The 10000-nt window shown below is 46.1% G+C and overlaps 1 protein-coding gene across 1 annotated transcript in view; it reads right to left on the bottom strand.

Annotated features, from left to right (window-relative positions):
• The window catches only part of ntsr1 (neurotensin receptor 1 (high affinity)), a gene marked incomplete at its 5' end in the record, with an annotated part of 23495 nt that overhangs the window by 7733 nt on the left and 5762 nt on the right, over positions 1–10000 (bottom strand). The window contains one exon of the mRNA XM_083675756.1: positions 3090–3291. Within this exon, the coding sequence (XP_083531882.1) occupies positions 3090–3291 (202 nt within the window). The remainder of the gene's footprint in view (positions 1–3089; positions 3292–10000) is intronic.

Here is a 10000-nt window from a genome sequence, read left to right as displayed (position 1 = left end):
GAGGAGGAGGGGCTCATAGGGGTTGGGGAGAAAGGGGGAGTGAAATTGTTGGTGGTGGTAATACACTGGTAATATCATTCTATTTCCTTCCACAAGCGAAGACGTCCTCTCTGGGGAGATGGAACCCAGAATGACTTAATTAGAGGAGCCCAGAGTGCTGATATCACATGATTTCCAGGGTCGTGGGAAACATCTACATCAGCAGTTCACAAACTTGGGGTCGGGACCCCATGTGGGGTCTCCTGATTTCAAATTGGGGTCTCCTGAGAAAATCAAACTAACCTCGAGACACAAATGTTTTTATTTCGTATAAAGACAAACATTGTCTGTGTATTGCGTCTGTAGCCTATATAGTGTTTTGGGGTTTGAATACAATAATAAGAACATCTTTTATTAGAATATATTGTGTGTGTGTGTGCGTGTGCAAGTGTGAGTGTGATTGATTATCTACCAAAGGACTGATTAATGAAAAGGCTTGTAATGAATACAATGAGAAAAGAAGAATGTCAATGACAATTAGGGTCAAGTGAGGTTAGTTATGTAACGTAATAAAATAAAATAAGTTGTTATTGAAAATGAGTGATGTAAATAAAGGATAGAAAAAAGAATTAAAGATAAAGATAAATAATGCTGTTATTTAACCTGAAGTAAAGGCCCCTCTTGTTTAGCAGATCCATCAGACCCCTGATTGGGATTGTTATCTGGTAGGGTTGAGCAGCCTCGTCCAGGCCGACAAGAGAAAGATAAGACATAATAACTTAAACTGGGCTTGTAGCTTCGACAGTGTGTGAGTGTGTGTGTGTGTGTGTGTGTGTGTGTGTGAGGACCTCATCAGGTAGATCATGACTATTACTATTCCTCTCACGGCGCAGGTAACCCGGTCAACACCCACTTAACCCAACGGTGCTGGGAGCAATGTGTGTGTGTGTGTGTGTGTGTGGACACAATCATAGCATTAAAGCTTCCAGCTCCAACTGCTTCAGTACCTGCAGAACACTGTATGTTGGAAATATCTACCACCCTTCTGTTTACTAAAGTGACAAAACACACACACACACACACACGCACACACACACACACACACGCACACGCACACACACACGCACACACACAGCAGTGGCAGGTTCAGAGACAGCTAGTTTGTAATTCTCCTGGCCAGTCAGTCATCACCAGGCAGAGTAGTTAGGAACCCATTCATCAGGATTCCATCCTAGCCTGGCAGCTCTCTCTATGACTGTGATTGTGTGTGTGTGTGTGTGTATGTACATGCTTGTGTGTGTGTGTGCTTGGGTGCGTGTGTGCTTGCGTGCGTGTGTGTGTGCCATCGCAGCCTGGCAGCCTCCTCTCATGGCTGCCGCCAACCCAATCAGTCTGGACGTCCATCATGTTGAAACCACCATGATGAGTACTGTAGCCTGAGAACATCCTCTGGTCAGAGCTTTTGGAATAAATCTTTCTGCCATTAAAGCTGGTTGGTGATTTAAAAGCCAATCGGAGGGAGAAAGAAACGGCTTTGCCCAAATTACGACATGATGAGAAATGACGCTGGACAAGTTAATTGCGAGGGACCGTGTGTTGAATTCTAACCTCCAAATTGGCTCCATTATGTGTGTGTGTGTGTGTGTGTATACCAGCGGGTATGTGTGTGTGTGTCCGAGTGGGCTGATTGTCCAGAGTGTTTCTGTCTACCATAGAGGATGATCAGACAGAGGATCAGATAGATACCATTATTATGCTTGTACATCATCTCATCATATGAGTTTTATATCCATAATCTGGAGACTATAATATGATAACATGGACCGTTAGAAAACCTGCATCTCTGAGGATGAAGGTCATTGTGAATATTATCATGAGTGAGTGTGTCTGGTGTGTGTGTGCTTGTGTGTGCATGTGTAGTAGGGTTGGATGTAATACTGTCTGTGAGTGAGTCAGTGAGTTTGTCTGTCTGTCTGTCTGAGTCTCTGTATTGTATTGTATCATGAGTGTATGAGAGCCTCTCCTGTGTTATCTCTTGTTCTCCTGTACAGTCTGCTGTGTTCTGTCTCTTGGCTCATATTGGTGCATTAACATATGAAAAGAGACCTGGAGCCAGACGACTGACTGTGTGTGTGTGTGTGTGTGTGTGTGTGTGTGTGTGTGTGTGTGTGTGTGTGTGTGTGTGTGTGTGTATGTCTTACGCCTTTTCTACCAAGGCCGTTCGTCGGCGGGGTCAGAGCCGGTGCCGAATCTCGAAACAGTTCTGCGCGTTTCGACAGCAAAAGAACCGGCTCTCGGCCAGGAAAACCGGTTCCACAGTGGCACCAACACTTGGCTGCACCAGAACCGCGAACTGTTTACGTCAGGGGCTGATGGCGGGATTATCGTGACCAACCCATGAAATGTGAAGCACCGTTGAACTCACTCGCAACTCGTTTAAAACTCGATGAGAGTAGCAACCATCTCAACTTTGTGCAACAATTTGCGTGGAAGTTTCACAGTGTAAACATAGCTAGCTAGCTAGCTTATGGCTAACATTAGCATCTTACGTTCAGTGTTAATAAGAATCAAAACATGTTAGGTAGTTACATTTCTTCTTGAACGTAATCGCTGTCCATAGCAATTGCGATGAGCAGCACAAATGTGTTGTATCAGTCGTGTTTGGATGCCGAAGTAGGCTCGCAAAGCCAGGAGCAACACTTGTAAAGTTGTTGTAAACAATTGTTGTTGTGCTTGAAGTTTGCGTTAGCCTTGCTAGGCAACCAGAGGCGAATACAGTGACGTAATGACTTGGCTCTCTAGCCCGTAGAAAAGCAAGCCGGTCCTTAGAAGGTTCGCTAGTTTAACCAACTGCGAACCGGTGTGTGTGTGTGTGTGTGTGTGTGTGTGTGTGTGTGTGTGTGTGTGTGTGTGTGTGTGTGTGTGTGTTGTGTCCTTGGAGTCCAGTCTAGTCTGAAAAATGGTCACTCTATGCCACTCTGGGCCAATCAACTACGTCCTCAACCAATTACATGAATCAGGATTGTATTGTTTGGTTGGCTTGGACCATCTCCGGCCTCCTGCTGGTGTGTGTGTGTGTGTGTGTGTGTGTGTGTGTTCATTGTACTCACGTAGCACCATGACTCCGTGACGGAGTGACTGGGCACGGTTGGGCTCCACGGTAACGCTAAGTGTGGTGGCATTGCCCCCGACGATGCAGATGCGGTTGTCTTGCTCTGCCTCCCGGAACATCCGTAGCAGCTGATTGGCTATCACCCCGTTCAGAGCTGAGATGGCTACCATGGGAACCACGAAGGACAGGAACGCATTCACCTGAAGAGGGGAAAGGAGGAGGAGGGGAGAGGGGGGACTTCAATCAGTTTGAGTGTTGGGTGGAGGGGAGAGTTGGGGGGTGGGGGGTGGGGGGTCTACAAGAGCAGAAATCCATTGTTTCTAGCTTGCCCTTGACAAATGATTGCAATAGAAGTACTGGTTTGCTCCGATTTTTCTAAAGATGTGTTCAGACGAGGGCTAGGCCACTTTTAAAAGTTTGGACATTTAAAAGTCAGTCATTTGTATTTATCACACTTGACTCTCTGACTCACTGGAACTCGGCCTGGGCAGTCCCAGGTTTAATGAGACATGAAAGTCAAGTGGATGTTATGTGTAGAGAGAGAGAGAGAGAGAGAGAGAGATTGATAAAGGGAGAGACAGACAGAGAGACTGTGAAAGCGAGGGATGGGGGTGTAACTAAGTGACTTAAGCTCTGTAGACGTGACATGCTGTCTGTTAGCAACACTGTGAGCATCAGTCAGTCAGTTTGTCTGTCTGTCTGTTAGCAACACCAGAGCATCAGTCAGTCAGTTTGTCTGTCTGTTAGCAACACCAGAGCATCAGTCAGTCAGTTTGTCTGTCTGTCTGTTAGCAACACTGTGAGCATCAGTCAGTCAGTTTGTCTGTCTGTTAGCAACACCAGAGCATCAGTCAGTGATTCTGTCTGTTAGCAACACTGTTAGCATCAGTCAGTGATTCTGTCTGTTAGCGTCAGTCAGTAGTTCACTGTAGTTCACTATCAGTGTATTACAGCATTACTATCAGTGTATTCATATCAGTGGTGGACATACTAAACATCAGTTTAGAAGAAGAAGAAGAAGAAGAAGAAGAAGACTCTTTATTTGGCCATGCAATCAATTCTCATCAATTGTAGGAATTTGACACGTGCACACCCCTCCCGAGACAACACACAGACTGCACACACCACACCCCCAAGGGAGAACAGAGCTCTGGGCACAGGGCAGCCATATTCCTTGCTCAAGGGCACAACAGCAGTGCTAGGAGCCTTAGATATGATGCCAGCAACCTTCCAGTTACCAGCTCACATTCGGCAACCTCCCGATTGCTGGCCAGCCTCTCTAACCTCTAAGCCACCTGCCGCCCCATCTAAACATAAAGCTGCCGGTTATCATCTAAACATCCGTTTCTCATCATTTATATTCTTAGTAATCCTTCCCACCCCCCCCCCCCCCCCCCACCCCCTGTCTGTCTTCCGAGCACTCTTATTGTCATTTAAAGCACAGCTATAATTGCCGATAAAAAATGTTATAATCGGCTTAATAAACAGATTGCACACCTCCACCGGCTCTCCTCGCCCGAGACGACATTCTAATTAGAGTTGAAGCGGAAAAAGAGGGGGAACAAAAAAGTAATGGAAACCAGCCAAAAGAGCGATGTCAGCATGCCTTACTGCTGTGACCTGAGGAGAATAACTGGAGTTGTGTGATTAGCTGCTGAATCAATAGACGTTGCTTAATTAATGTGTTTGTGTTTGTGTTTGTATTGACACTTTAATTAATTGAAAATTTAATTCATCAGACGCTTGAGATTGATATGCTAGCGTTGATGAATAAAATGAAGGAGGGAGGGAGAGAGAGAGGGAGAGAGGGAGAGAGAGAGAGAGGGAGAGATGATTGTGAAGCCAAGTTTGGGATATCCTGGAAGGCAGCATGAGCCGTCAAACAGCTGGATACCTCTCACTTCCCAGATGCCAGAGGCGTTACCACGACGACCAGCCACAGGACATCACGGGGTTCCATACAACCACTGATTAAAACAAGCATTTTTATTGGCCGAGAGGCGTTCAAAGGTGTGATTTCATAACAATAACGTAAAAGTTATAGTATATATATTCTGATATCCCTACACCGCAGTTGATTTCAGTATGACGTTTCCCTGACAACGTTTGTTGTTTTCGAAAGTCTATATCTCAGCGTAGGGCAGAAGTCTGATGATGATCAGAACATTTAACATTTAAGTCATTTAGCAGACGCTTTTATCCAAAGCGACTTACAATAAGTACATTTGTCTAAGTAAGTCAATCAACTATACATCAGTCATTGTATGTAAAAAAACCTTCGATAAGTGCCATCGACAGTCACAGTGCTAGAGTGCTAGTGCCATATCATTACAGGACAGACAGAGAGAGAAACGCTTGGCTTTAAAAGGCTTCATGCTGTGTTGGTGGTCATGTTGTCAGGGCTGGCCATGCCAGGAGGCCGGTGAGGGAGGCCGCTCTGAACGCCTGCTGGAGGTAGAAATCGGAGGACGGGCTCATTGTAATGCATGGAATGGAATAAGGGATGGTATTAAACATTGTAAATGTTGCGTAGCTATAGGCGTGTGTGTTTAATACCATTTCTCATTCATTCCATGCATTACAAAGAGCCCGTCCTCCGATTTCTACCTCCGCCAGCCTCCCCTGGTGTTAGATAGATGATCTCAGAGCATCATTCCTGATCGTACACCTCACTAACATACTGACCTGGTCCTGCGGTGAATAAGCTCTCTCTTTCTTGCTTGCTCTTCCCCTCTCTCTCACTCTCTCTTCAACACACACACACACACACACACACACACACACACACACACACACACACACACACGCACCCCCCCCCGCCACACACACACCCTGGCAGTCGTGTTAGTTTGGATTCTAGTCTATGGAATGTGAGGGTTCATTGAGCAGCTGGCAGACTCTCCTGTTTTCACCTCTGGACCTGTCTTACCCACTGTCTGTCTCTCCCCTGGACCTGTTTCTCTCACACCTGGACCTGTCTGTCTCATGCCTGGACCTGTCTGTCCCTCCTCTGTCTGTCACAGACCTGGACATATCTGTCTCATACCTGGACCTGTCTGTCTCACCCCTGGACCTGTCTGTCTCACCCTGTGGTTGTCTCAGCCTGTCTCTAAGCCTGTGTTTTGGGTCTAACCCTGCTGTCTATACCTCAGGATAAGCTGCTCTGTGTCTACCCCTAATCCCTGGATGCCCCCACCCCCCTCCCCCTCCGCGGCCCCGACTCCCCCAGAGAGAGAGGCCTCCCACAGGCTTTAAGCCATCCCTACCTGATCAGCCAACTGCAGAACCATGCTAACACTCCCCTTTCTCTCTCTCTCGCTCTCTCTCTCTCTCACTTTCTTGTTCTCTTTCTCTCTCATTCTCTCCTTTTTCATCTTTTTCCAGCCCACTACCACACCATGAAAACACTCCCTCTCCGTGTGAACCACCTAGAACACTCTTCTCACCAGCGCCTTCCCCTCTTCTCTTCCTCTCCTCTACCCCCCTTCCACTCTTCTCTACCTTCACCCACCTTCCCCTCTTCTCTTCCTCTCCTCCACCCCCCTTCCCCTCTTCTCTTCCTCTCCTCCACCCCCAGTTCTCCGTACAGCAAACTCTGTCATTCTGTGTTTCTCACAGGGTTGCGTTAAGATCAGTGAGCTATGAAGAGAATATTTGTGTGTGTACACTAGTTTTTTGTGTGTGTGTGTGTGTGTGTGTGTGTGTGTGTGTGTGTGTGTGTGTGTGTGTGTGTGTGTGTGTGGCCAACCAGAATTAGAGTTCTTGGAGCTGCTGTTGTTTACCATTTTATATCACTTTATATCATTTTACGATCGTGCATTGTGTGTGTGTGTGTGTGTGTGTGTGTGCGTGTGTGTATGTGTTTGTGTGTGTGTGTGTATGTGTGTGGTGCCAGAGAGACAGAGGAATAAACCTCAGTTGAAGTTGGTTTGAACGTTGACAAATGATAGTGAAGATGATTATGATGCCTTTGGAGAAAAGACCACAGCTTATCATTAACACACAACAACAACAACAACAACAACAGCAACGCCAGCCTCTCTGTCTCTGTGTGATAGCTGTGCATGCCAGAGCTTCTGTCACAGACCTGCTGAAAAGAAAACCTTGAATGACAATGTGATGACGCTAGCAGCAGAGATGTCACCCCTGGAACACACAGCTACACACACACACGCACGCACGCACACACACACACACACGCACGCACGCACACACACACACACACACACACACACACACACACACACACACACACTGTGTCTCTTTAATTAACAGAGCTTTCTGCACCTCTTTTTCATAATTTTCTCCAACTGAATAATTTTACAGTTCCTTACTCTCTCTTCTTCTCCACCCACCTTCTTATCATGGCCACAGTGTGTGTGTGTGTGTGTGTGTGTGTGTGTGTGTGTGTGTGTGTGTGTGTGTGTGTGTGTGCGAGTGCGTGTGGTGTGAGCATGTGGTGTGCGCGTGCGTCCCTGTGTGTGTTTGTTTGTGCGTCCCTCCGTGCGTGTGTTTGTGCGTTCGTTCCTGCGTGTATGTGCGTTTGTGCCTGCGTTTGTGTGTGTGTGTGTGTGTGTGTGTGTGTGTGTGTGTGTGTGTGTGTGTGTGTGAGAGAGAGAGCCTCTCTCAGTCTAGCCACAGTAATTAAACTACTCTGTGTTGACCAACACTTTAATCCCCAGAGTGTGTGTAGTCTAGTCCCTATCTGGCCCCAAAGTGTATGTGTGTGTGTATGTACATACATTTGGACTGAGTGGTGAAGTCTGTCTCCAGAATTTAATTTAATCTTGTTTAACTCAGTGTGTTGCTGGTAGTACTGCTGTGGCCATCCTGCTTGAAGCCCTGGGACCGAGTTTCTGTTGAAAACCATCTGCTTGAAACTGCTGTCAATCTCCAGTGGGAGGGGCTGAAACTCCTCTGCGAGGTATTTAAGTCCCTACTCAGCTTTGACTAGAACTAAATACATTTGGACTGAGTGGTGAAGTCTGTCAGGTCATTAACTAATTGTTAGGTGGGAGGGGCTGCAACCCTGCTAAGTCATCAGCAATTACAGAATCTACACTTGCTTTCTGCCCATTCCTGTTATTTCATCCCTCAGGAGGACACATAGACAATACACCCCCCCTCACAACCCATCTAATCTAGTCTATCCACTATGCTCAACTGACCACAACTTCACTGTTGCGGGAGGACTTTGGAACTGCCAGTCAGCGGTCCGGAAAGCAGAAGCTATTTCAGCTTACGCCTGCTTCATGTCCCTCCATTTCCTTGCTCTCACAGAGACATGAATTATACCGGAAAACTACTCCGGAAGCCCTGCCTTTTCTCATTCCCTTAGACTCTCTGGTCGAGAAGGAGGAACAGGACTCCTCATCTCACCTAAGTGGTCACATAATGTCCTTCCCCTGTCACACCTGTCCATATCCACCTTCGAATTCCATGATGTTTCCTCCCCGAATTCCATGATGTCACCTCCCCTGTCAAACTTATCTATCGCACAACCCTTGGTCCAGACACTTGTGATCTCCCGCCTTGACTACTGCAATGCACTCTGGGCTGGGCTCCCCGCCTCCGCCATCAGACCTCTGCAGCTCATCCAAAATGCTGCCGCCCATCTGGTGTTCAAACTCAGATTCAAGACCCTGGTGCTCACCTACCAGGTGGCAAAGGGAACAGCCCCTCCCTACTTGCAAGCAATGGTCAGCCCCCAAACCCCTGCCCGATCACTCCGCTCTTCCACCTCGGCTGGCCGCCTGGCACCGCTGCCTCTACGTGGATGCAGCAGTCGTGCTATTCGGTCACGGCTTTTCACTGTCCTGGCGCCCTGCTGGTGGAACGAGCTTCCCATTGCTGTCAGGACTGCAGAGTCACTACCTATCTTCCACCGTAGACTGAAGACCCATCTCTTCAGACTACATCTTGACTGTCCCTCCTAAAGACCTCTTCATCCCCACTACCCCCCTGTACAGTTTCTCTACTGTAAATACAAAAAAAACAAGTAATTCTTCCTTCTTCTAGCATTGTGACTGCCAATAGCATAGATTACTTTTTCTTATGATGACTGATGGATAGATGATTCACTTACTTAGACACTTACTTACTTAAATATACTTGTTGTAAGTCACTTTGGATAAAGGCGTCTGCTAAATGTCTAAAATGTAAAGTGTGTGTGTGTAGTCTAGTCTAGTCCCTATCTGGCCCCAGTCCAGACTCCAGCTTCCCCCAGCCTCCCCTGTGTTTGGCATGCCAGTGTTCAACTAAAGCCCAGATACCAGCCTGTGTCTGTCCCTCTGTCTCTGGTCAGGTTGGAGAGAGAGAGAGAGAACACTGGTATTTCTGGTTCAGAGAGACTATATCATTGGGACATAAAATGGTTCTTATGTTATCTCCATGGTTACATGATGCTTTATATTCTCAATTCAATTCAATTCAATTCAATTCAATTCAATTCAATTCAATTCAATTCAATTCAATTCAATTCAATTCAATTCAATTCAATTCAATTCAATTCAATTCAATTCAATTCAATTCAATGGGCTTTATTGGCATGGGAAACAACAGTTTACATTGCCAAAGCAAGTGAAATTACAAATAAACAAATATGAAATAACCAATAACAAATCTAAACATTACACACAAGAGTATCAAAAGAATAGTAACTAAAAGTAAACAAACGTAAAACAATGTAAGTGTTTTGGCATTTAAAATGTTATATTATTGACGATATACAGTGTTTTAGCAATGTGCAAATATTTAAAATACGATAGGAAAAATAGATAAATAGTTAAATAAGATTTGTATTGACAGTTGTGTTTGTGCTCCACTTTTTGCCCTTTTCCTATGGCATGTGTCTCTAATATGGTCATACATCTGGCAGGGAGTTAGGAAGTGCAGCTCGGTTTCCACCTC

The sequence above is a fragment of the Argentina silus genome (genome assembly GCF_951799395.1).
Source record: "Argentina silus genome assembly, chromosome: 8".
NCBI lineage: Eukaryota > Metazoa > Chordata > Actinopteri > Argentiniformes > Argentinidae > Argentina > Argentina silus.
This window is presented reverse-complemented; position numbering and strand designations above follow the sequence as displayed.